We start from the raw sequence: 24,984 nt of genomic DNA on the forward strand, positions 1-24,984 counted from the left end.
TGGCCTGGCCTGCGGGATTGGGCTGAAACTGGCTCTCCAACATCCCCCCAGGAGGGGTGTGCAGTAGGCAACTGATCAATGATTCTCTCTCATCATTGACGTTTCTATCGTTCTCTCCCTCTCCTTCCTTTCCAAAATTAATAAATATATATACATATATTTTAAATTATAAGGGAAAGTTACAGAGGTAGTAGAAGTGAGCCAGCTGGGCTACTTAGGCTCAAGAAACAAGTTATGGAAGCAAAAAGAGGGCCCTTGGAGGTTAGGAGAGAGAAAGACAAAGGTAAGGTAACATCCCTGGGGGGAAGGGGAAGGGGAAGGTGTGGGTGTGCTCCTGAGAGGGAGAGCGCTTCCAAGCTGTTTACACAGCATCTGAATTATTCCCACTATACAAGGGTTTCTCTTTGTCTACATCCTCACCCTTTCTTTCTTTCTTTCTTCCTTCCTTCCTTCCTTCCTTCCTTCCTTCCTTCCTTCCTTCCTTCCTTTCTTTCTTTCTTTCTTTCTTTCTTTCTTTCTTTCTTTCTTTCTTTCTTTCTTTCTTTCTATCTTTCTTCCTTTCTATTAAAGCTATCCTAGTGAGTGTGAAGTAGTATCTCATTGTGGTTTTGTTTTGCATTTCCTTAAAGGCCATGTTGTTGAACATCATTTTATGTGCTTGTTGATCATTTGTATATCTTTGGAGAAGTGTCTATTCAAGTCCCTTGCACAGGTTTAAATTGGATTGTCTTTTTTTTGTTGTTGTTGCTGAGTTGTAAGAGTTTTTTATATGTTCTAGATACTAGATCATTATCAGATAAATGGTTTGCAGATATTTTCTCCCATTATGTAGGTTGTCTTTTCACAAATTCTCTTACATAAAATCAGGAACTTAACACCAATACAATACTATAAACTATTGACTTACAAAAGTGTTTAATTTTGATGAACTCCAGTTTACCTATGTTTTCTTTTGTTACTCATGCTTTTGGTTTCAACTTTAAGAATCTGTTGCCAAATCAAAGGTCATGAAGTTTTACCCAGTGGTTTCTTCTGAGAGTCTTATATTTAGGTAATTGGTCTACTTTGAGTTAATTCTTATATATGGAGTGAGGTAGGGATCCAACTTCATTTGTTTGCATGTGGATATCCAGTTGTCCTATCCACCATTTGTTCATTTCTTTCCCCATTGAATTTTCTTGGCACCCTTGTGGAAAATCAAGTGGCCATAGATATAAAGATTTGTTTGTGGACTCTTAGTTCTATTCTGTTGGTTGATATGTTTATTCTTTGCTAGTACCACACAGTTTTGATTACTGTACCTTTGAAATAAGTGCTGAAATTTGGAAGTTTGAGTCCCCCTACTTTGTTTTTCAGTATTGTTTATGAACTTTTAACCCCAGCTAATGTATTTTCTTATCCAGAACTTCTGTCTGGTTCCATTTTATACTTTTTATCTTTTTATTGCCATTCTTTACTTAATCATACGTTGCTCTTCTGATTTCCTTTAGTTATTTGTCCATGGTTTCCTTCAGTTCTTTGAGCATATTTAAGACAGCTAATTTAGTGGTTCTCTATGGAGTGTGCCTGCTCCTTTCCCCACCCTCTTCCCTCATTGCCTTTCTCTTTCTTCTGAGCTCCAAAAACCCTTCTTTTGCCTCTGTAACTTGTTTCCTGAGCCCATTTCTTCTACGGCTCACTTCTTCTACCTCTGTGACTTTCTAAATAAACTTTCTTCTATAGTTTGGGGAGGGGGGAAAAGACAGTTTAATTTAAAGTCTTTGAATAGTAAATCTAGTATCTGGGCTTGCTCAGGGATGGTTTCTGTCAATTTCTTTTTCTCCTCTATGAATGGACCATACTTTCCTGTGTCTTTATATGTGTCATAATTTTTGTTGTTGAGAACTACATTTTGAGTATTGTAATGTGGTAACATTGGAAATCAGATTCTACTCCCTCCCTAGAGTTTACTGTTGTTACTCGGTGACCTCCTGGTTCATAGGTTGACGCTCAACCACTGAACATGTTACTTTCCTCCTGAAAACTCTCCAATGATTTTGCATCTCACTTTATTTTTTAAAAAATATATTTTATTGATTTTTTACAGAGAGGAAGGGAGAGGGATAGAGAGTTAGAAACATCGATGAGAGAGAAACATCGATGAAAGAGAAACATCTATCAGCTGCCTCCTACACACTCCCTACTGGATATGTGCCCGCAACTAAGGTACATGCCCTTGACGGGAATCGAACCTGGGACCCTTGAGTCCGCAGGCTGATGCTCTATCCACTGAGCCAAACCGGTTAGGGCTGCATCTCACTTTAAATAAAAGCCTCAGTTCTGATTAATACACATGAAGTGCCTCGCTGGACATCTTGTCCATAACTTCTGTTCTCCTGTCTTGCTCTGCCCCAACCACATCTGGCTTTCTTACAGCTCCTCAGATGCTGTGCACATACCCACCTCAGGGCCTTTGCATTTGTTATTACTCTTCCTGGGGTAATAGTTGAGAGGAATTGGAGTAGAGGACAGCAAGGAAAAGGAACTTGAGTTCATTAGCTGGAACTTTTAGAAAGGGAAAGGTAATGAGATGAGACTGTACAGGTAAGCAGGTCCAGTTTGGAAGGGCCTTGGGAGCTCTGTTGAGAACTATCGTGATTTCACTCAGAAGCTACGGAAGCATGTAAACCAAGCATGTCAAACTCAAAGGCTAACACGGGTCAAATAAACAAAGTTTATGTGGGCTGAAAAAAAACAAAAGCTTCAACTTTCATAGAAATGTAGGTTTATTTCGATAGAGACATGCGGAATACAAAGGGCTGAAATAAATGAGTAATTGTTAACATAAAATAGAACATTTTAATAAAAATTAATATTTTTTCTTGAACATTACTAGTAACTTACCACACACTGAATAACTGCACAAATTAATAAGTGTAATGCAAATAAACCTATTTTTCTTGTTCTCCAAAAACAAAATATTTCCTGTTGCGCACACCAAACAAGTCAGTACAAGACTAATGATGTGGCAGTCAGCTGCTAAAATATTCTTTGCTGGTATTAGTGGAGAGTAGTGGTGTGCCTGCGTGTAAGGCGCATAGGGAAATGAATGCAACACGATTATAGTAATCAGTCATTAGCAAACGTAGTTCGTTATTAATAATCTATATATATAAAAGGCTAAGTGACCAGCTGACCAGCCAACCGGCTGGTAAGTATGACACTCACTGACCACCAGGAGGCAGACGCTCAACACAGGTGCTGCTGAGTGACAGCAACTTTGCAGAGTGCCCTCTTGCACTCTGGGACCCCTCGGGGGATGTTGGACTGCCGGTTTCGGCCCGATCTCCACAGGCCTGGCCGAGGGACCCCACCTGCCAGAGGGACCCCGCTCACTCTGCAGACACCTTTTAAGCCTTGGCGCTGCCCCAGGTGCGGCCGGCCAGGCAGGGACCACAGGAGGATGGCTCCAGGGCATGTCCGGCCTTTCTCGCCCAGTCCTGCTCCACTGGCCACCTTCTAATTAATTTCCTTTCAGTGTGCACAAATCCGTGCACCGGGCCTCTAGTTATGTATAACAGGATATTGCAAAAATTAAATTACAAAAATTTTATTAAAACGTTTCTTACATACTATTATATTGGCTGGGCCACAAAAATATTCATTGTGGGCCGTGAGTTTGACATGCTTGATGTAAACAGAGCAATGATATTTTAGATTTACAGTTTTAGAAGTTACTTTGGCTGCAGATGGGAGGATAATGATGAAAAGCTAGTTATTATTCCTAAGAAGGGTTGAAGCTCAGTGAACTGGGTATCTTCTGCTTTGCATATTCTTAGAGATGTAACTAATTCTCTAAAAAAGAGAAAGGGAGCAAATAACAGACCTGCTGTGATTGCGTCATCAGACCTAGACAAGGGCATCTTGGAACATGTTGGCCACTTTAGAAGAAAGGGCCTTCATCAAAGGTCTGGTCTGAAGGAGCAGAAGGAGGAGAATTTTTATAAGCCCTACCACTGAGCTTACAGGGAGAAGGGATAGCTAAAGCCTCTTACCATTACATAGGACTAATGTTCTGGTACTTACAGGATTTCTCCAGTTAAAGTTAAAAAAAGCAAAAAGAAAACAAACCAAAAAAAACCCAGAGAAATATCTGTGCTTATCTTTTACTACTGGGAGGAACTGGGGACTGGGGAGATTGTATGGCTTTGAAGCTAGGTGTGGTAGTGGGGATGGAATGGGCAAGGCAGAAGAACCCCAAAGGTGGTCACTTTGGACCTGAAAAGAAGCTTTGAATACTGAAAGGGGAGTTCTGCTTTCTATATCAAAATTGTCAGGTTTCCAGAATATATAACCCATGAATATTGTTGCAGGTTGCCATTCATCACCTTGCTATTAATGTGAAGAGTCAGTAATTTCTGAAATTTAATAAAAGAGCCTGGTACTAATGATGCCACAGGTGATGTTTTCAATTAGCAGTGTTTTAATGAGATTTGTAGGCTGGTAAGAGCTAATCCTGTAATGCAGGAAAAAACCTGAGAAAGCAGGCCTATATCTGGCAAATCTCCTGAGGTAGGACTTTGTGATTCAGAGGTCTCTGATTAAACATTGAATATCTTATAAATTCTCTTGAAGTATCTGACATTGGTCAGATACTTTTCCACTTCCAAAATAAGTAAGACTTGCAGACATTTGAAATGAGAAGTTTTTAGTGACTTTCTCACCTAAAAGAAAAATAAAAAACACATTGCTTATAGAAGTAAATTAGTGACCAATAACTCAGCAGGGTAGAAATGAGGGAGATTCAAAAACTTGGAGGGAAAACAAATTAGCTTCATATTTTTGGGAAAACTTTGAGGGGTACATGACAGCTATTCAAGCTTCTGGTCTCTCTTAACTGCTGAAGAAATAGAATGGTTTAAACCTAAAAGCACCTACTTAAAGTACTTAAAGAATATTAAGACCATATTGAGACCTGGAAAATAGTTCCAGGAACAGTAGGGTCAAACCTCAATTCTCAAATGTCTCCCATCTCAAACAATTCAATTCTCGACCAAGTTGTTCACGGAAAAATGTCTTGGTTGTCCAACAGAATTTCAGTTCTAGACCCTGATACTTATAGGATGAGTCATGAGTCTCTCAGGCGACAAAGGAGAGAATGCACGAGTATGAGTCAGTTTACTGCTAAACCTCGGTTCTCAAACTTAATTCATCCTATAAGGCTGTTCGAGAAGCGATTTGCTTGAAAACTGAATCATTTTCCCTCCCATTAGAAATAATGTAAATTTAATTAATCTGTTCCGGACCCCCAAATGATTCCCCGTTTTAACCTTCTTTGTATACTATAGCACATGTCTAATGTACTGTTTAATATATAAACACTTTTTAAAAAGGACATGAAATGAAAGTGAAAATTTAACAAAAAGGAAATGAAATGTACAGTAAGAAATAAAAATTTACATACATCCTAGAACTTACCTTTAATGTTGAGAGCTATTGATGACTGAACATGGAGAGGAGCGATGGAGGGATGTTATTGTTGGGGAGTCCCCTTCCATAAAAAAAGTCAGGTAGCTGTTCTCCTGGATTCTGTCTCTCTTTTTGCCTCTTTGCTCCACTAGAACTTGCTTCAGGCTCCCTGGGCCTCTGTCTCACTAAAAACCTATCCAATGATGTTTGTTTTTGCCTGTGTTTTAACAATTGCCTGAAGCAAAACACTTGCACTGTCACTGAACAAGTTTATTGCAAGGTTTGTTACTCCTTTGTCATGGTGATATTTCTCAAATATTTACAGCACAGTTTCCTGAGCAGTTAACACCAGATTTAGCAGTAAACTGACTCATACTCCAGCATTCTCTCCTTTGTTTGCCATCTGAGAGACTCATGACTCATCCTATAGGTATCAGCATGAAAGGATTGTTAGGTCCAGACCGAAGTTTTGTTTGACAACTGAGACAGTTTTCTGTGGTTGAGAACTGAATTGTTTGAGATAGGAGACATTCGAGAACCAAGGTTTGACTGTGTAAGTAAAGCGGTTCTGTGCTTTGTTGTTTATTTTTTCTTAAGTGCTATACAATGGCTTTTGGAATGTACCCTTTTGTTCTTTCTGTGTGTGTGTGTGAGTGAGCGATTTAATATCTTCCTTTACATATTCACCACTACTATTGAGTTTTGTCGTAAAGAATTCTATAGAAACATTGGAACAGGGGCCTGTTCCTCTATTCAGTGGTCAGCAAACTGTGGCTTGCGAGCCACATGCGGCTCGTGAGCCGCGGTTTGCTGCTCTGTTGACTAATGAGTTTGCTGACCACTGCTCTATCTTATTACTTAACAAACCACCCCAAAGATGCAGTGGCTTGAAACAATAATTTGACTTCTCATGAATCCCTGGATTGATGTTGCAGATTTGCTTTATGTTGGACAATCAAGATGGCTCTCTCACATGTACAATACCTCAGGCAACTTCTATTCCATTTACTACTAGCTACTTCATACATCATTTTAGAAGAGGGTATTCTGAGATCATAGTTCATTAGAATCACTTTGCCCAAATGGATAAGATATAAACTTCCTAAGAATTGAAAACCTTTTTATGTCTTGACTTCAATTAATATAATTTTTAGCCTTGGCCACCGGGTGGCTCAGTTGATTGGAATGTTCTCTTGTACACAAAAACATTGTGGGTTCAATTCCCAGTCAGGGCACATACCTAGGGTGGGGGTTCAATCCCCAGTTAGGGTGTGTTCAGGAGGTGCCCAAATCGATAATTCATTCTTTCTCTCTCTCTCTCCCTCTCACTAAACATATCCTCAGGTGAGAATTTTTTAAAAATTTAAAAAGTATGCCAAAACCGGTTTGGCTCAGTGGATAGAGCATCAGCCTGCGGACTGAAAGGTCCCAGGTTCGATTCCGGTCAAGGGCATGAACCTTGGTTGCGGGCGCATCCTCAGTTGGGGGTGTGCAGGAGGCAGCTGATCGATGTTTCTCTCTCATCGATGTTTCTAACTCTCTATCCCTCTCCCTTCTTCTCTGTAAGAAATCAGTAAAATATATATTTTTTAAAAATTTAAGAAGTATAATTTTTAGGAATCATCTGTTAGAAAATACTATACTGATAAGTCTTTTGGATTTGGTATATACAAGGTTTAGCATGCCCAGATGTTATCTGTGCCTTGTTTTGTCATGGCAAATACACAAAAGTAGAAATGAAATTTTAAAAGATATAAACAGGTTCATGAGCCAGTTGGTCTAGCCCATATACAGACTTTTGTAGTTATCAATTGGTTGCTGCCTTCTGTAGCAGATGCTATGGCATATACTTTGGACTATAATAGCAGTGAACTAGTGTATTTCCTATATACTAGAGAATACTATATACCTATTAGTATTTTCTAATAATATATAGGATCCCTAGGCATATCCCAACACAGCTTTTAAGACCTTAACAGGCTCAAAACATTTAGGTCCTTTTTAATTTTTTAATTTAATTAATTAATTTTAAAGATATCTTTATTGATTTCAGAGTGAAAGGGAGAGAGAGAGAGAAACATCAATGATGAGAGGGAATCATTGATCAGCTGCCTCTTGCATGCCCTTACTTGGGATCGAGCCCCTAACCTGGGCATGTGGTCTGGCTTGGAATCAAACTGTGACCTCCTGGTTTGTATGTTGGCTGGGCTATTTTTTTTATTTTTATTTTTTAGAGAATGTTTATTAAAGCTGGGGACAATGAAACAAGGAAGGGCTTAGTATAGAAGAAGCAGCAGGAGAGAGACTAGGTGAGGCTGATTTTGCTCTCTAGAAATGTTATGGGAAAGAAATGAGCCAAGTCAGGGCTGCTTTGGCTCACTGGGAAGTCAGAAGAAAGGAAGCCTTGGAGACAGGTTCAGGAGGTTAGCCTGGGACAAGCTGCCACTGCCCATTGCTCCCCTGGTTGGCGGGGACCCTTAGAGCTTCGGAGATGCATGCCTGAGAGGGAAGAAAGGTGTGGGCATGCTCCCAAGAGGGAGCGTGCCCCATTGATTTGGAGAACATTTTAAAGAGGCCTCCTACTCTTTCAACCCTGAACTGGGAATTGAATATCTTTATAGAGTGGATCTAACAAGACTTCTTTGCTTCAGACAAACATCCTGCACACCCCACACTGGGGATTGAGCCCGCATCCCAGGCATGTGACCAGGAGTCGAACCGTGACCTCCTGGTTCAGAGGCTTATGCTCAACCACTCAGCCATGCCAGCTGGGCCACACGGTGTTTTTCATGAAAGCTGATATCAGCATTTTTGGCAACCATATCACACTGTTTATCTCATTGAAATCGATTTTTTTAAAGCCCTAGTCTTTCTTACATATATTGGATCACTTTGCTGTTTTTAGTTTTAAGTCTATGGCTTAATATTTATCCTTATTAAATCTTATTTAGTTAGATTTAGCCTCCTGTTCCAGCCAATTAGAATTCTTTTAAAAGTTTATTCTATCATATAGGATATTTGCTTTTCCATACCAGATTCCTGTGATTTGCATATTTGATCATCATCCTTTTTATTATCCTTATCAAGTCATTTATTTGTTTAAAATGTTGCAGGGGATGAATTTCTCTGGGGTCTTGTGGAATACTGCTTATACCTCCTAGATTTAGCTGCATTCTTTAGATACAGTTGTATAGTTATCTGTAAAGCCACTTAACTGTAGCAAAATTCATATTTTTCACCTTGAACAGAGATATCAAGAGAGACTTTATTTTATACATTGGTAAAAACCAGAAATATTTATCTTTCCAGCATTCCCCAGTCAAATCATATAAAAAGGGAATATGAGTTTGTTTGCTTATGGCTCCTAGTAATCCCTGATGCCCTGCCTAAATACTCAAACTATTATTTTAATAATCTCTTTTAGTCTTTCCCAGATTTCATGTCAGATCACTCTGGTTAAGGTATGGAGACTATACTTGCCTCATTTTAAAAATTACTACTACTACAGAAAAGATAGGAGAAAAACAGGAATTGAGATGTTCCTCTGTCTCTGCCTCATATTAACTAGTAATATGCCATTTACATCAAAGAGCGGACCTGTGCCTCTCTTACCTTTTTAAAAATATATATATTTTATTAATTTTTTTACAGAGAGGAAGGGAGAGGATTAGAGAGTTAGAACCATCGATGAGAGAGAAACATCGATTCAGCTGCCTCCTGCACACTCCCCACTGGGGATGTGCCCGCAGCCAAGGTACATGCCCTTGACCGGAATCGAGCCTGGGACCCTTCAGTCCACAGGCCGACACTCTATCCACTGAGCCAAACCAGTTAGGGCTCTCTTACCTTTTTTGCAAGTCTCAGCACATTGTGGGTTTCAGCTCAGCCTTGCTTCTTTTTTTTTTTTTTTTTTTTAATATATTTTATTGATTTCTTACAGAGAGGAAAAGAGAGGGATAGAGAGTAAGAAACATCGATGAGAGAGAAACATCGATCAGCTGCCTCCTGCACATCCCCTACTGGGGATGTGCTCGCAACCAAGGTACATGCCCTTGACCGGAATCGAACCTGGGACCTTTCAGTCTGCAGGCCGACGCTCTATCCACTGAGCCAAACCGGTTTCGGCAGCCTTGCTTCTTATTTATGTCAGTACCACCTAAAAAAATAGTTTCTTTCCTTTGTATGTATTTTTATTGTGCACCTCCTTCTAATTCTGAGTTGATTGCTGAGCTTTTTGTCTAGTCTTTCTAGACACCTCCTATCCTCTTCCCCCTCCATCTCAGAAAATGTGAAATTGGCAGAATTTCATTTTTGCGAACTCAATCTTGTTGTGTTCCCTTTTAGTACCTCACATTCATGGGCTTGGGTCCTGTCTTCACTGTTTGAAGCTTATTCTTTAAAAAACTAGGAATCACATCTGCTGTATTCCTTGTCCTTCCTGTCTGTTTGGCTGGGTTGCTTTCTTTTGAGGCTCCCACCACTTCCTCTTTTCTGATCAGTTTCTTCTTCTTGGTCAAATTAGGTTCAGAATATAATTCTACTTATTTCTTAGTCTTCTGGGTGTAGAATAATTAGCAAGCCAATTTTAAAAATTATATGTGCTGCTTTTTAGTTTAATGAGATTTTTTACTAGATGTTCAGCTAGCAGAAATCTTTTATCACTTTGTGACAGCAGGCTCTTAACCAAGAAAGTAAGGTAATTTCACCATTACTCAGTAGTCAGGACATCTCACTGGCTTCATATTAAAATTTGAAGGGCCATCTCTCTTTGCCACAAATCCAAGGAAATCAGTTATTTTCTCTCCTCTTTAAACATGTTATGACCAGTTATTTTTTTTAAATGTCTTGTCCAGCATTTGTTGGTGTTCTTTTTAACAATATATTTTTTTTATTAATTTTTGAGAGAGAAAGAAACATTGATTTGTTATCCCACTTATTTATGCATTCATTGGTTGATTCTTGTATGTGCCCTGATCAGGGATCAACCTAACAATGTTGGCATATCCAGACAATGCTCTAACCAACTCACCTCCCTAGCCAGGGCCTTTATGACCGGTTACTTACTGGATTTTTTTTCTTTTGAAGCTGACCTCAGAATAGAATGTAGTATCTTCAATTCTTGCCCTTCTACACTATAACTAATATAGAGATACTAGGGGCCCAGTGCACAAATTCGTGCACCTTGAAAGGAACTGTGGGCCACAAGACTGCGGTAGGCACAGGGGCAGGTCTCGGCCCATCCTCTACGCCCCCGCCCAACCCCTCCTGCCACAGCCCCAGGTTCCCTGTCTGTCGGGAGCCCCGCTCCCGCTGCTGCCGCTCCCATGTGCTGATAGAGCTGGCCCTGCTCACACCTGCTGACGGAGCTGAGCGATTGGGGCCGGGGCCGGCGCCGGGGCCGGCACCAGCAGCGGATGCAAGCGGGGCCAGCGCTATCAGCGGGTGCGAGCGGCGGCTGCTGCCCCGATCACCCCTCAGGAGCAGGGGGAGGTGGAGAAGCCCTCAGGGGCAGTTAGGGCTGGCAGCAGCCACTTGCACCTGCTGATGGCGCCAAGCGAACGGGACCGGCGCCAGGCATCAGCAGCGGGTGCAAGCGGTGGCTCTGGCACTGGCTGCAGGTGTGAATGGGGCCGGCCCTAGCGGCACCAGCAGTGGGTGCGAGTGGGGCCGGAGCCAGCAGCAGGTGCGAACGCCGGGAGGGACCACGGCATGTGGGAGCAAAGAATTTTCAGTAACCACCAGAGGCTCGCCCTGATGACAGCAACCAGTACCCTGCCTTGGTCTGGTGCCCCCATTCACCTGCTCCACCATCCCGCCGCAGCCAATGCCCACCATATTCACACACCCCCTGGTGGTCAGTGCATGTCATAGCAACCAGTCATTCTGCCATTCGGTCTATTTGCATATTAGCCTTTTATTATATAGGATTGGCATGTTTTCAGATATTTTCATCATGCTGAAATGTAGGTTATAAAATAGAGAAGGAGCTAATGACATCTTACTGTCCCCAGTTAGTTTCTAATTTCCTTAGATGCTATGGACACCTGTCTGCTTGCCTCTCTTACTCAAGATAGAGCTCATCCAACCTCTCCCTTTCTATGCTGTAGGATCTTTTTTTTTTTTTTTAAATATATTTTATTGGTTTTTACAGAGAGGAAGGGAGAGGGATAGTCAGAAATATCGATGAGAGAGAAACACCGATCAGCTGCCTCCCACACACCTCCCACTGGGGACATGCCCGCAACCAAGGCACATGCCCTTGATCGGAATCGAACCTGGAACCCTTCAGTCCGCAGGCCGACACTCTATCCACTGAGCCAAACCGGTTAGGGCTGTAGGATCTTTTTAGAAGAGAGCATTCCACAGCTGGTGGGCCTGAGGGAGAAAATTAAACCATAGTTGTGAATTAGTAGAGACTACTCAGAGAAGGGTAATTTATATCAGAAGCAGCTCTTCAGGGAATCCAAGTTACTTACAGAGAAGATCACTCTTAATAATGCTTTCTGCTATGCCTCTACTCCCACGTATGGATTTCCACTTAGCGATGCATATCTTAAAAATATACAGTACTTAGCCCTTGCTGGTGCCTCAGTTGGTTGGAGTGTTGTCCTATACACCAAAAGGTGGGGAGTTCGTTTGATTCCTGGTCAGGGTACATACCCAGGTTGTGGGTTTAATCCCCTGTCAGGATGCATGCGGGAGGCAACTGATCAATGTTTCTCTCTCACATAGATATTTCTCTCTCACTCTTTATTTCCCTCCTTCCCATCCCCTCTCCTTTCCTCTCACTAAAAATTAATTTTAAAAAAATTAAAAAAAATATTTATCTTTTTAACAGTAAGGTTTCTGTATCCTTATCCTTGATTAGAGGTACTATGAAATGTTGAGAATTCCAAAATGATTACAGTGTATTAGGGCTGAGTATTTGGGACAATGCAAATAAACAAAAATATAAATCATACCAACAAATATCTATCTATATATATAAAAGGTTAATATGCAAAGTGTCCCCTCGGGAGTTCCATCAATCACTTGCTATGACATGTGCCGACCACCAGGGGGCCTCTGGAATGAAGGAAGGCCCTGATCAGCCCTGATCATCGGCCAGGCCTAGGGACCCTACCCATGCATAAATTTTGTGCACCAGGCCTCTATTTTACAAATAAGCACATAAAAAAATTACTCCTTCAAATTGCATATGTTTCACTGAATGAATTAAATACACGAAGGAATCACAGAATATAATAAAGTGCCAAATTATACATTGATAGCAACTACTTAGAGTCTGCCAGAGTGGGTTTTCCTAATCTGTACTCAACTTACCTATAAGAAAGAGGAGACTTCTGTGTATTTCCAAAATTGTTCTCGTTGAATTTGGTATTGTTGTGGTATAAGCAGGGACCTAGAACTGTAGTTACTGGTGACCTTTAGCCTCCACCTATAGGAATGAGGAATTGAATGATACTCTTGTTCCCACAGCAGAGTAAAAGAAATTCAGTGTACCAAGAACATGAGTAATTCAGATATATTTGAGTTTTTAGATCTTAAATCCTCTTCTGAGAAAATATAGTTTTATGTATTGAGTTTGGCTGTACTATTTTGAGTTAATTTTAGGGGTAACTTTAGAATCAATTTTAGAATTCCAGCTTCAAATGATAGTCCTTTGCTTAGTCATGAGGGGTTAGGTGTAATGCCACATTATATTGAGAAGTCTAGGAACTGTTGCTATACGTATATTAACCTTGCTAGGCACTGACATTTGAGAAGGAAGAAAAACACTCTACATTCCTAAAGGTTGAGCTGTTGCTATGTTGCAAAATCTCATTTTCCTTGATTCCTAGTAATCTTCACTAACCCTTCCTTTCAAGGAATCATCAAATGTGATGTACTTAAGGATGTATAGCACCCTGGCCCAGGATTTCAGTTGGTTAGCTCAGTTGGTTAGAGCAGTGGTCGGCAAACTCATTAGTCAACAGAGCCAAATATCAACAGTACAACGATTGAAATTTCTTTTGAGAGCCGAAAACCGACTTCTGCACATGGGCCATGAAGTTTCAATCGCACTGTACGTGTGCACCCGCACGTGGTATTTTGTGGAAGAGCCACACTCCAGGGGCCAAAGAGCCTCATGTGGCTCATGAGCCGCAGTTTGCCGACCACTGGGTTAGAGCATTGTCCTGATACGCTAAGGTTGTGAGTTTGATTCCCGGTCAGGGCACATGCAAGAATCAGCCAAAGGATGCATAAATAAGTGGAGCAACAAATCTCTCTGTCTCTTTCTCTCTCCATCTCCCTCTCCCTCTCCCCCCCTCCCCACCTCTCTCAAATCAATAATATTTTTTAAAAATGTAGAAAAAAAGAATGTATGGCAACAAAGTCTCCCAAAGACTAACATCTTTTATTGCTCTGTAATTAAAGGAATATGTGCGTGTTCTCTCTCTCTCTCTCTTTCTCCCCCTCTTCCTCTTCCTCTTTCTCTCTCTCGTGCTCTCTCTTCCTGTAACTATCTAATAACTGAGAGTGCTACTAAGTGACCAACAGGTGAGTAGCGTATACCAAGTATATGCTGGACAAAGAGATGATTCATGTCCTGGGTGGAACAGAGCAGGATAGTGTGAGATTTCATCACACTACTCAGAATGGTTTGCAACTTAAAATTTAGGAATTGGTTATTTCTGAAATTTACCATTTAATATTTTCAGGCTGCGTGTAACTGAAACTGTGGATAAAGGGGGACTGCACAATAAAGATACTGCAGTTGGTGCATTTCAGAGAACAAATATATTACTGAATATCGTAAATTGTGATTTTGGAACTCTACATACGATTTTCAGAGCCCTTTTAGAAACACCTATGTTCCCTAGAAACACAGTCTTTGGGCATTTAGGTGGTTTTAACAGTGAATATATGTCATTGCTCATATTGTTGTGGTTAGGGGAATATCACAGCTGGTAATCTGAACTGAATAGTTGGGAAGAAACTCCAGAAAAGTGAGTAATATTTATGGTTTGCCAAAGCAAATTGCAGTTAAATTGCTTCCACAATAAATCTGCTCTTGCACCTTTGTCAGATGTTAACAAAAGTCATTTATTTGTTTTATTTCAGTGATGTCCTTGCCTTGCCCATTTTTAAGCAAGAAGAGTCAAGTTTGCCTCCTGATAATGAGAATAAAATCCTACCTTTTCAGTATGTGCTTTGTGCTGCCACCTCTCCAGCAGTGAAACTCCACGACGAAACCCTGACATATCTCAATCAAGGTTAGATGCGTCCTTGTTTGTTAGTATTACTGCAGACCTGCTGAATTCATGATATTTAATTAGGTACACTTTATGTGAAAAGTGCACCTTTCGGCCCAGCTGGTGTTGCTCAGTGGTTGAGCGTCGACCCATGAACCAGGAGGTCAAGGTTCGGTTCCCTGTCAGGCTACATGCCTGGAGTTTTGGGCTCAATTCCAGGTGGGGGTTGAGAGGGGGAGGCTAATTGGTGATTCTCTCTCATCATTGATGTTTGTATCTCTCTCTCCCTCTCTTCTTAATCTCACTGAAATCAATATAAACATTTTTTTTAAAGTGCATCTTTCTAGTGTGGACTGTCAAAATCCAAGGCTTACTTCAGATATTTGAGTTTTAATGTCATATGAGATATATATTAATAGCTTCTTTTGTCTGTGTGCCCATTTTCAGTTTCCATCTCCCTCTTTTTTCTAATCTATGTTCCCTGAACATCCTTACTGGTTACTATTTGAGAAGAATTACCCCACTCAGCATTATTGTTTATCAGTTGTATGGCCTTGGACAAGTTGCATAAACTCTTTATTTTTCTTTATTTATTCAGGTATTACATATGTGCCCTTATCCCCCCAACCCCCCAATCCCCGCTCATTCCCTCACCCCCTAGTGTCTGTGTCTATTGGTTAGGATTATATGCATGCATACAAGTCCTTTGGTTGATCTCTCCCCCTTCCCCCCATCCTCCCATGCCTTCCCTCTGAGGTTTGATGGTCTGATCGAAGTTTCTCTGTCTCTGGATCTGTTTTTGTTCATCAGTTTATGTTGTTCATTATATTCCATAAATGAGTGAGTTCGTGTGATATTTATCTTTCTCCAACTGACTTATTTCACTTAGCATAATGCTCTCCAGGTCCATCCATGCTGTTGCAAATGGTAGGAGTTCCTTCCTTTTTACAGCAGCGTAGTATTCCATTGTGTAGATGTACCACAGTTTTCTAATCCACTCATCTGCTGATGGGCACTTAGGCTGTTTCCAAATCTTTGCTATTGTAAATTGTGCTGCTATGAACATAGGGGTGCATATATCCTTTCTGATTGGTGTTTCTAGGTTCTTGGGATATATTCCTAGAAGTTGGATCACTGGGTCAAATGGGAGTTCCATTTTTAGTTTTTGAGGAAACTCCATACTGTTCTCCACAGTGGCTGCACCAGTCTGCATTCCCACCAGCAGTGCACGAGGGTTCCTTTTTCTCTGCCTCCTCGCCAGCACTTGTCATTTGTTGATTTGTTGATGATAGCCATTCTGACAGGTGTGAGATGATACCTCATTGTCGTTTTGATTTGCATCTCTTTCGAGCATGTTTTCATATGTCTCTTGGCCTTCTGTCTGTCCTCTTTTGAAAAGTATCTATTTAGGTCTGTTTCCCATTTTTTTATTGGATTGTTTATCTTCCTTTTGTTAAGTTGTATGAGTTCCCTGTAAAGATTAAACTCTTATTGGAGATAACATTGGCAAATATGTTCTCTCATGCAGTGGGCTTTCTTGTTGTTTTGCTGATGGTTTCTTGTGCTGTGCTGAAGCTTTTTATTTTGATGCAGTCCCATTTGTTTATTTCCTCCTTAGTTTCCATTGCCCTAGGAGCTGTATCAGTGAAGATATTGCTTCTGCATATGTCTGAGATTTTGCTGCCTGTGGATTCCTCTAAAATTTTTATGGTTTCCCGTCTTACATTTAAGTCCTTTATCCATTTTGAGTTTATTTTTGTGTATGGTATAAGTTGGTGGTCTAGTTTCATTATTTTGCATGTATCTGTCCAATTTTCCCAGCACCATTTATTGAAGAGACTGTCTTGATTACATTGTATGCTCTTGCCTCCTTTGTCAAATATTAATTGAGCATAATGGTTTGGGTCAATTTCTGGGTTCTCTATTCTATTTCATTGGTCTATATATCTGTTCTTATGCCAATACCAGGCAGTTTTGAAAACAGGGGCTTTGTAATATAGCTTGATATCTGGTATTGAGATCCCTCCTACTTTGTTCTTCTTTCTCAGGATTGCTGCAGCTATTCGGGGTCTTTTTTTTATTCCAGATGAATTTTTGGAGAGTTCGTTCTAGGTCTGTGAAATATGCCATTGGTATTTTAGTGGGGAGTGCATTGAATCTATAGATTGCTTTGGGTAGTATGGACATTTTAATGATGTTGATTCTACAAATCCATGAACACAGTATATTCTTCCATCTGTTTATGTCTTCCTCTATCTTTTTTTTTTTTTCAGTGTCCTGTAGTTTTCTGAGTACAGGTCTTTTACCTCCTTAGTTAAGTTTATGCCTATGTATCTTAATTTTTTTTGGTGCAATGGTAAATGGAATTGTTTTTTAAATTTCTCTTTCTGTAAGTTCACTATTGGTGTATAAAAATGCCATAGATTTCTGGGCATTAATTTTGTATCCTGCTACATTGCTGAATTCATTTATTAAGTCTAATAATTTTTTGATGGAGTCTTTAGGGTTTTCTATGTACAGTATCATGTCATCTGTGAATAATGACAGTTTTACTTCTTTTTTCCAATTTGGATACCTTTTATTTCTTCTTGTTTAATTGCTATGGCTAGCACTTATAGTACTATGTCAAACAGGAGTGGTGAAAGTGGGCATCCCTGTTTCGTTCCTGTTCTTAGGTGAAATGGTTTTAGTTTTTGCCCTTTGAGTATAATGTTGGCTGTAGGTTTGTCATATAAGGCTTTATTATGTTGAGGTATGATACCTCTATTCCCATTTTGCTGAGGGTTTTTACCAAGAAAGGATGTTGGATTTTGTCAGATGCTTTTTCTGCATCAATTGATATGACTATGTTTGCATAAACTCTATGTTTTAGTTTCCTTATCTGTAAAAATGGGATTGATGCTGAAACCAGTTTGGCTCAGTGGATAAAGCGTCCGCCTGCGGACTGAAGGGTCCCAGGTTCGATTCCGGTCAAGGGCACATACCTTGGTTGCGGACACATCCCCAGTAGGGGGTGTGCAGGAGGCGGCTGATCGATGGTTCTCTCTCATCGATGTTTCTAACTCTCTATACCTCTCCTTTCCTCTCTGTAAAAAATCAATAAAATATATTAAAAAAAATAAATTTAAAAATATGGGATTGATAATACCTTAGAGAGAGTTGTGTAAATTAAATGATACAATGTATGTAAACATTTAGCACTGTGCCTAGCATATAGTAAAGAATTGTAGTTGTTGTTACTAATACTAATAATATTATATTCTTATATATCCAACCAACTGAATTTTATTCCTTTTTCTTTTTTGCCTCTAAGGCAATTTATGGAAGTTTCTGCTTTCAACTACCTGTCATACATCCATAAACAAGATATTTGGGGGGATACAAACTTTCATATGATTCTGTCTATACTCTCTCAAGATAGACAGGTTGTTACTAAGTTTTACTCTATCCTTAAGTGATTGGAAACCCTTCTTTTTCTATAGTGTGTCTGGCACTTCTAGATGATGCTGGCAATAATGCGACAATGATGATGACAGCTTACATTCATATATTCGTTAAGTGCCAGGCCTTGTTTTACATCCTTTATATGTATTAAGACATTTAATCCTGTCAACAGCCCTGTGAGAAGATTACTAAATATTCCTGTTTTGAGGCTGAGGCAACTGAGGCAAAGATTAAGAAATTTGAAAAGGGCACACAATGGAAGAACCGGGTTTTTTTGGGGGGGGGTTTGTTTTTGTTTTTGTTTTTTTTAAAATATATTTTATTGATTTTTTACAGAGAGGAAGGGAGAGGGATAGAGAGTTAGAAACATCGATGAGAGAGAAACATCGATCAGCTGCCTCCTGCACACCCCCTACTGGGGATGTGCCCGCAACCAAGGTACATGCCCTTGACTAGACTCGAACCTGGGACCCTTCAGTCTGCAGGCTGATGCTCTATCCACTGAGCCAAACCAGTGAGGACAAAAACCGGGTTTTTAAACCCAGGAAATAGCTTAGCTTCCAGCTACATTAAATTGAGGAAAGGGACCAGGGCTTATGTATGTTTTTATCCCACACAGAATCTAACATTACTTTCAAAGCTCCAAAAATGTTGCTAAAAATGCCTTTTTTTGGAAGTGGGGGTGTGAAGAAAGAGGAATCTTTAATCATTCAGTAATTCCAAATCACAATCTGTCTGAGAGAGGAATATTCCTTGGGGTATTGAAGGGCGGTGGTGTATTCATTCGTGTGTGGGCCATTTTCTAGCCGCTCCAAGGCTAGAGCTTATTCTAGATACTTGGATCCGACTTTGGCCCCTCAGTTTACCTGCAGGCAAACGGTTGGGGGAGGGGGAAGCACGCCACAGCCTATAGTGTCATGGGAGTAAGGGGTTTCTCCTCTCATTCCTCTTACAGCACACAGGCTCCAGCTCCCTCTTCAGTGCCCTCAGGTCCACTGAGCACCCCCTTCTTCCCTGAGCCTCCTGCCTGAGTCTGGACGCTTGGATGTTTCTGACAGTTCTTTCCCGCATCCCCAGGACTCACGTCCTTCAGCCCATCCAACAAAAGTGCGGTGGCCCCATACATTAGATTCTTCAGAGAACACTGCTCTCCTAAAATTCAACTCGCTGCTGCCACCATGAACCAGAGGGAAACTCTCCTCCCAACTGAGTTTTTTTCTTTCTGAATTTTGCAAAGTTAATTATGATGAATGTAATACGTAGTTACTTTTTCTTCCAGGACAGTCTTATGAAATCCGAATGCTAGACAACAGGAAACTTGGAGAACTTCCAGAAATTAATGGCAAGTTGGTGAAGGTAAAAGAAAATGAAAAACATCCTTTTTATTGACTCTTTGTAACATTATTTTGCTTCCATAAAAGGCTTGGTGATATCTTACCTGCTACAGTTTGCTGGCAGAATGTGGGGTCAGAGTGAAACCCTCTAATTCACATAGATTTTTCAGAGCTTACCACTCCATGTCAGGATAGTTTCGTGGCTCAGTGAAATTCTTTTCAGGTGGAATACAGTAACATCCTTGAGCTCTTGAGAGAAGTTTCCCTTTCTCTTTGGATACTTTGTGTTGTTGTTTTTTTTTGCAAGGAAAACAGAAGCTAGTGTTGACGAATAGCAGTTTTCTTTGTCCAGACTGATGGTAATGAATTCACAGTACAATTGGGACAGAGGCGTTTGGGCAGCGGCTGTGAAAGATGATAAGAAGGATATGAATAGGCACCTCCGAAAAGTAAGAGTAATAGAAGTAAGGTTGATGGAAATAGCTGCTACCTGCTCTGTGTTTATATGGCGGGTTAGCAAGCAAGGGCCTTGGTGAGTTTTCGATCTGAAGAGCCAAGCCGAATATTACATGATAGCAGTAGGGGCATGTAGAAATGCTACTGATATGAGTCCTTTATGCTTAGTTACCATCAGAACTGATGTTTCAGCCAAATATGGCACTGGTTCATTGTAAAGATTATATCTGAGCAATTACAAAATTTACCTTGAATTAGAGCTTGGTATGGTGTGGGTCTTAGAGTGAAATAGGTCTTAAGAAAAACAATTTTAGCCCTAACCGGTTTGGCTCAGTGGATAGCGCGTCGGCCTGCGGACTCAAGGGTCCCAGGTTCGATTCCGGTCAAGGGCATGTACCTTGGTTGTGGGCACATACCCGGTGGGGAGTGTGCAGGAGGCAGCTGATCGATGTTTCTAACTCTCTCTCTCCCTTCCTCTCTGTAAAAAATCAATAAAATATATTTTAAAAAAAGAAGAAAAACAATTTTAGCTTGTATCTAAAAACCAACTGGGGGTGACTTCTGCAATTTTTTGTTTGTCAGCATTGATTTTGAAGGAATCCTATTATCATTTGATTTTGTTGCTTCCTTTTAGAGTATATTCCGTGTAGTGTTCCATGACAGACGGTTACAATACACTGAACACCAGCAGCTGGAGGGCTGGAGGTGGAACCGACCTGGAGATAGAATTCTTGACATTGGTGAGTTAATAGAATCTATTCCCAGGAAAGGCCTATAAACTATGGCCTGAGAATTGGTGTTCATGAGTTTACTTTGATTCAAAATGCTTCAGGGGCTCAATTAGCATGTACTTGGAAGTGGTTATTAAGTATAAAAGCTTACTAGTATGATGATACCAAAAGTTAGAAAGTGGAGACACTTCAGTTCCAGAACAATCATATTCATTACTTCAGGGTGATTTTTTGTTGCTTTTATTTCTTTTTAATTTAGTTGTAAAATATACATAACATAAAATTTTAATTATTTTTAATACATAAAATTATCCAGTATTTATCTTTTTGTGATTGGCTTATTACACTTAGCATAATCATCAAGGTTAATTTATGTAGTAGGATGTGTCAGAATTTCCTTCCTTTTTATGACTGTACTTGAGGCCCGATGCACGAAATTCATGCAAGAATAGGCCTTCCTTCCCACGGCTGCCGGCACTGGCTTCCCTCTGGCCACCGGCAGGCACCCGGGACTGGGGCTTTCCTCGCAGGGCTAATATGCTAATTAGACCGGAAGGTCATCCGGTCTAATTAGCATATTACACTTTTATTACTATAGATAATATTTCATTGTATATAGATAGCACATTTTGTTTATCCATTCACCCCCTCAGTGGATGCTTGGGTTGATTCCACCTTTTGCTTATTGTGAATGAATAATGCTACTATGAACCTGGGTGTGCAAATACTTATTTCAGTCTCTGCTTTCAGTTCTTTTGGGTGTATACTCAGAAGTGGAATTGCTATATTATATGATAATTCTATTTAAAATTTTTTAAGTAACCACCATATTGTTTTCCACAGAGGCTATACATTTTTTTTTTTTTGAGGCTATACATTTTATGTTCCTATCAGAATTGCACAAGGGTTCTAATTACTCTACTTCCTTACCAACACTTATTTTCCTTCTTTTTTTTTAAAAATATATTTTATTGATTTTTTACAGAGAGGAAGAGAGAGGGATAGAGAGTTAGAAACATCGATGAGAGAGAAACATCCATCAGCTGCCTCTTGCACACCCCCTACTGGGGATGTGCCCACAACCAATGTACATGCCCTTGACCGGAATCGAACCTGGGACCCTTCAGTCCCCAGGCCGACGCTCTATCCACTGAGCCAAACCGGTTTCGGCACCAACACTTATTTTCTATTTTTTAATATTAGCTATTCTAATAGATATGGAGTGGTATCTTATTGTGATTTTGATTTATAGTTCTCTAATGATTGGTGATGTTGGGTATCTTTTCATGTACATTTGTATATCTTTGGAGAAATGTATATTCAAATCCTTTGCCCATTTAAAAATTTTTTTTTATTTTCTAAAGTTTTACATATGTCTCCTTTTTTCCCAATTGACACCCCTCCACCGCCCCCCCCCTGCCCCCCTCACCACCACTAGCCATTCCCACCCCGGACACCTTTGCTCATTTTTGAATCTGGTTGTTTTGTTCTATATATATTCTGAATGTTAAACCCACATCAGATATATGAGTTACAATATTTTCTCCCATTCTGTGTAGGTTGTCTTTTCACTGTTGATAGTGTCCTTTGATGGACAAAAGTTTTAAATTTTAATATAGTCCACTATATATTTTTTTGTGTTTTTTTTTTCTGTGCTTTTGGTGTCATATCTAAGAAATCATTGGAAAATCCAGTATCATGAAGTTTTTCCTAAGAGTTTTAGGTTTAGATGTAGATATTTCTTTTTGAGGAAGGAAATTCTTGTTTGTTTGTTTTTTGTTTGTTTTGAGAGAGAAAAACATCACTTTGTTGTTTCACTTATTTATACATTCATTAATTGCTTTCTTGTATGTGCCCTGACTAGAGATTGAACTCGCAACATGGGTATATCGGGATGATGCTCTAACCAACTGCCATACCCGGAGAGGGCAGTGTAGATCCATTTTTTAAGTTAGTTTTCATATATGCTGTAAAGTAAGAGTCCACCTTCATTCCTTGCATGTGGATTTCCAGTTTTTCCAACACCATTTGTTGATATCCTTTACCATTGACTGGCCTTGTCACCCTTGTCTAAAATCGTTTTGCCATATATATGAAGGTTTGTTTCTGAACTCTCTATTCTGTTCCATTTGTCTGTATATTCATCTTTATGCCTGTACCACACCAGTTTTTTGTTTATTTATTTAATCCTCACCCAAGGATACTTTTTCCATTGATTTTTAAAGAATAGAAGGGAGCGGGAGAGACATAGAGAGAGAGAAACATTGATATGAAGAGACACATCGCTTGGTTGCCTCTTTGATGCGCCCCAACCAGGACTGGGGATCGAGCCCGCAACTCAGGAACGTGCCCTTGACCAGAATCAAACCCAGGACCCTTTAATCTGCTTCATTGCTCTGTCCACTGAGTCAAACTGTATAGGGCTCACACCATTTTTAATAATTGTAACTTCATAGTAAGTTTTTTTTCTTCTTTAATTTTTATAGGGATAGAGGAAAGGAGAGAGAGAGAAACATTGATTTGTTGTTCCACTTATTTATGCATTCATTGGTTGATTCCTGTATGTGCCCTGACCGGGGATCAAACCTGAAGTCTTGGCGTATTGGGATGATGCTCTAATCAACTGAGCTACCCGGCCAGGGCATGTAGGAAGTTTTGAAATAAAAAAGTATGAGATCTCCAATCTTGTTACTTTTCAAGATTGTTTTGGCTAGTCCAGGTCTGATATTTTGTTTTGAGTAGTGTATAAAAGGCCAGGTTTTGCCCCTAAATTCCTCAAAGTTCTTTTATTTTACTAATACCTGAGAGCTAGATTAGTGCTTTGTCTTACCTTAAGTAAGAGGCCTGGGATTAGAATCTATGTCTCTTGGTTTGCAGTTCAAGTTTTTCTACCTTTCTCCAGAGTAGAATTTATTTTTCTTAAACCATGGCACAAAAGGGAAAGATCTTTACAAATATGCACAGGCTCTCTTCATAAACATACTTTAAATCCCAGCATCTGTGTCTTTGATCTCTTATTGGTTACTATCTCCTATTGGTAAACATAGTTAAATCTAAGCACTACTATATTTATCTGAGAAAGCACTGGTTCTCATACAGATATCCATGTAATAAAGTTGGATGTAGGATGAATCCAACACAACTAACACTGTGGAGTGGGATCCACTTAATGCTCTCTTGTTTAAATCATTGATACTAAAACAGTATAGTTAGAGCACAGTTATAATAATATCAGCCTGGCCTTATCTCTTAGTTTGAATATTAATAGAAGTCAGGGAATGGTATTTGAGTTTGTGCTATATAGAATGGAATGCAAAGTTCTACTAAAGCCCATTCATTTTTGCTTACCTCTTGAGTACAAGATGTGTCACTCTGCTATAGGATTATTTGATGACATTCCCACTTCTATCTGTGATACAGTACTTTATGCCTTTATTCAGACACTCTACTTTATCCTTCTATAGCAATACTCTTAGTGTACTTCTAGCAGTAACACTAATCTAAAAACGAAGTGAAGCAGATTATGTTACAATTTTCATGACACTAGAGCTAGTGTGTAGACTAAATCTATTTTTAAGTAGAATTAAACTTTTTAAAGTAGAGAAAAGATACTCAGAAGCAAAATATTTAGATTAATGTTAGCTCTAATCAAACCTCTTTCACTGGCAAAAAGAGGTTTACATAAAAATCTTGGTAACTAAGGACCAACAATACCTGTATAAGAATCGGTGCTTTCTTACTTAAACCCAGTAGCACTCAGAATTGTTCACTGAATACCATTTGCTTCTCAGATATCCCAATGTCCGTGGGTATAATCGATCCTAGGGCCAATCCAAACCAACTAAACACAGTGGAGTTCCTGTGGGACCCTGCCAAGAGGACATCTGTGTTTATTCAGGTAAGGCATGGCAAATGGGGTTCCAGTTATGAAGAGCATCCTTACTCCAAATTTGTTTCTTAAAGAATAAAACACGTTGAGTTGGAAATCTTTACAGGGCTCCAGTGTGACTCTCAAGTGCAGACTCCTCAACATGGTCCTGAAAGCATTGAGGAGTTTCTTAATTGCTCTTCTCATTTCCCCAGTTTATGCCTTTGTTCCTCCCCAAAATGCTTACTAACGGCTACATAATTCAAGGCAGGTCAAAAGTAGGTTTACAGCTGTTCCTTTGGAAAATAATACAACAATTAATAAATAATAAGAATACACTTTGTGTTTTGCATACTCACAACTGTAAGCCTACTTTTGCCCCACCCTGTATTTTATTCTGGATATACCATAACTTATCTAATGATTATTTAGCATTGAGATTGTCCTAATTTTTCACTGTTATCCAT

At 39.8% G+C, this 24,984-nt stretch overlaps 1 protein-coding gene across 3 annotated transcripts in view; it reads left to right on the forward strand.

Annotated features, from left to right (window-relative positions):
* The window catches only part of TFCP2 (transcription factor CP2), a 47,950-nt gene that overhangs the window by 7,240 nt on the left and 15,726 nt on the right, over window positions 1-24,984 (forward strand). For 2 of the 3 annotated variants that reach the window (XM_008140681.3, XM_008140682.3), the window contains exons 2-5: window positions 14,554-14,705; window positions 19,408-19,484; window positions 20,553-20,658; window positions 24,441-24,547. In XM_008140681.3, the coding sequence (XP_008138903.1) occupies window positions 14,554-14,705; window positions 19,408-19,484; window positions 20,553-20,658; window positions 24,441-24,547 (442 nt within the window). The remainder of the gene's footprint in view (window positions 1-14,553; window positions 14,706-19,407; window positions 19,485-20,552; window positions 20,659-24,440; window positions 24,548-24,984) is intronic. The other variant, XM_054719073.1, reaches the window with a different exon arrangement.

This window comes from Eptesicus fuscus, chromosome 7 (assembly GCF_027574615.1).
Source record: "Eptesicus fuscus isolate TK198812 chromosome 7, DD_ASM_mEF_20220401, whole genome shotgun sequence".
NCBI classification, from domain to species: domain Eukaryota; kingdom Metazoa; phylum Chordata; class Mammalia; order Chiroptera; family Vespertilionidae; genus Eptesicus; species Eptesicus fuscus.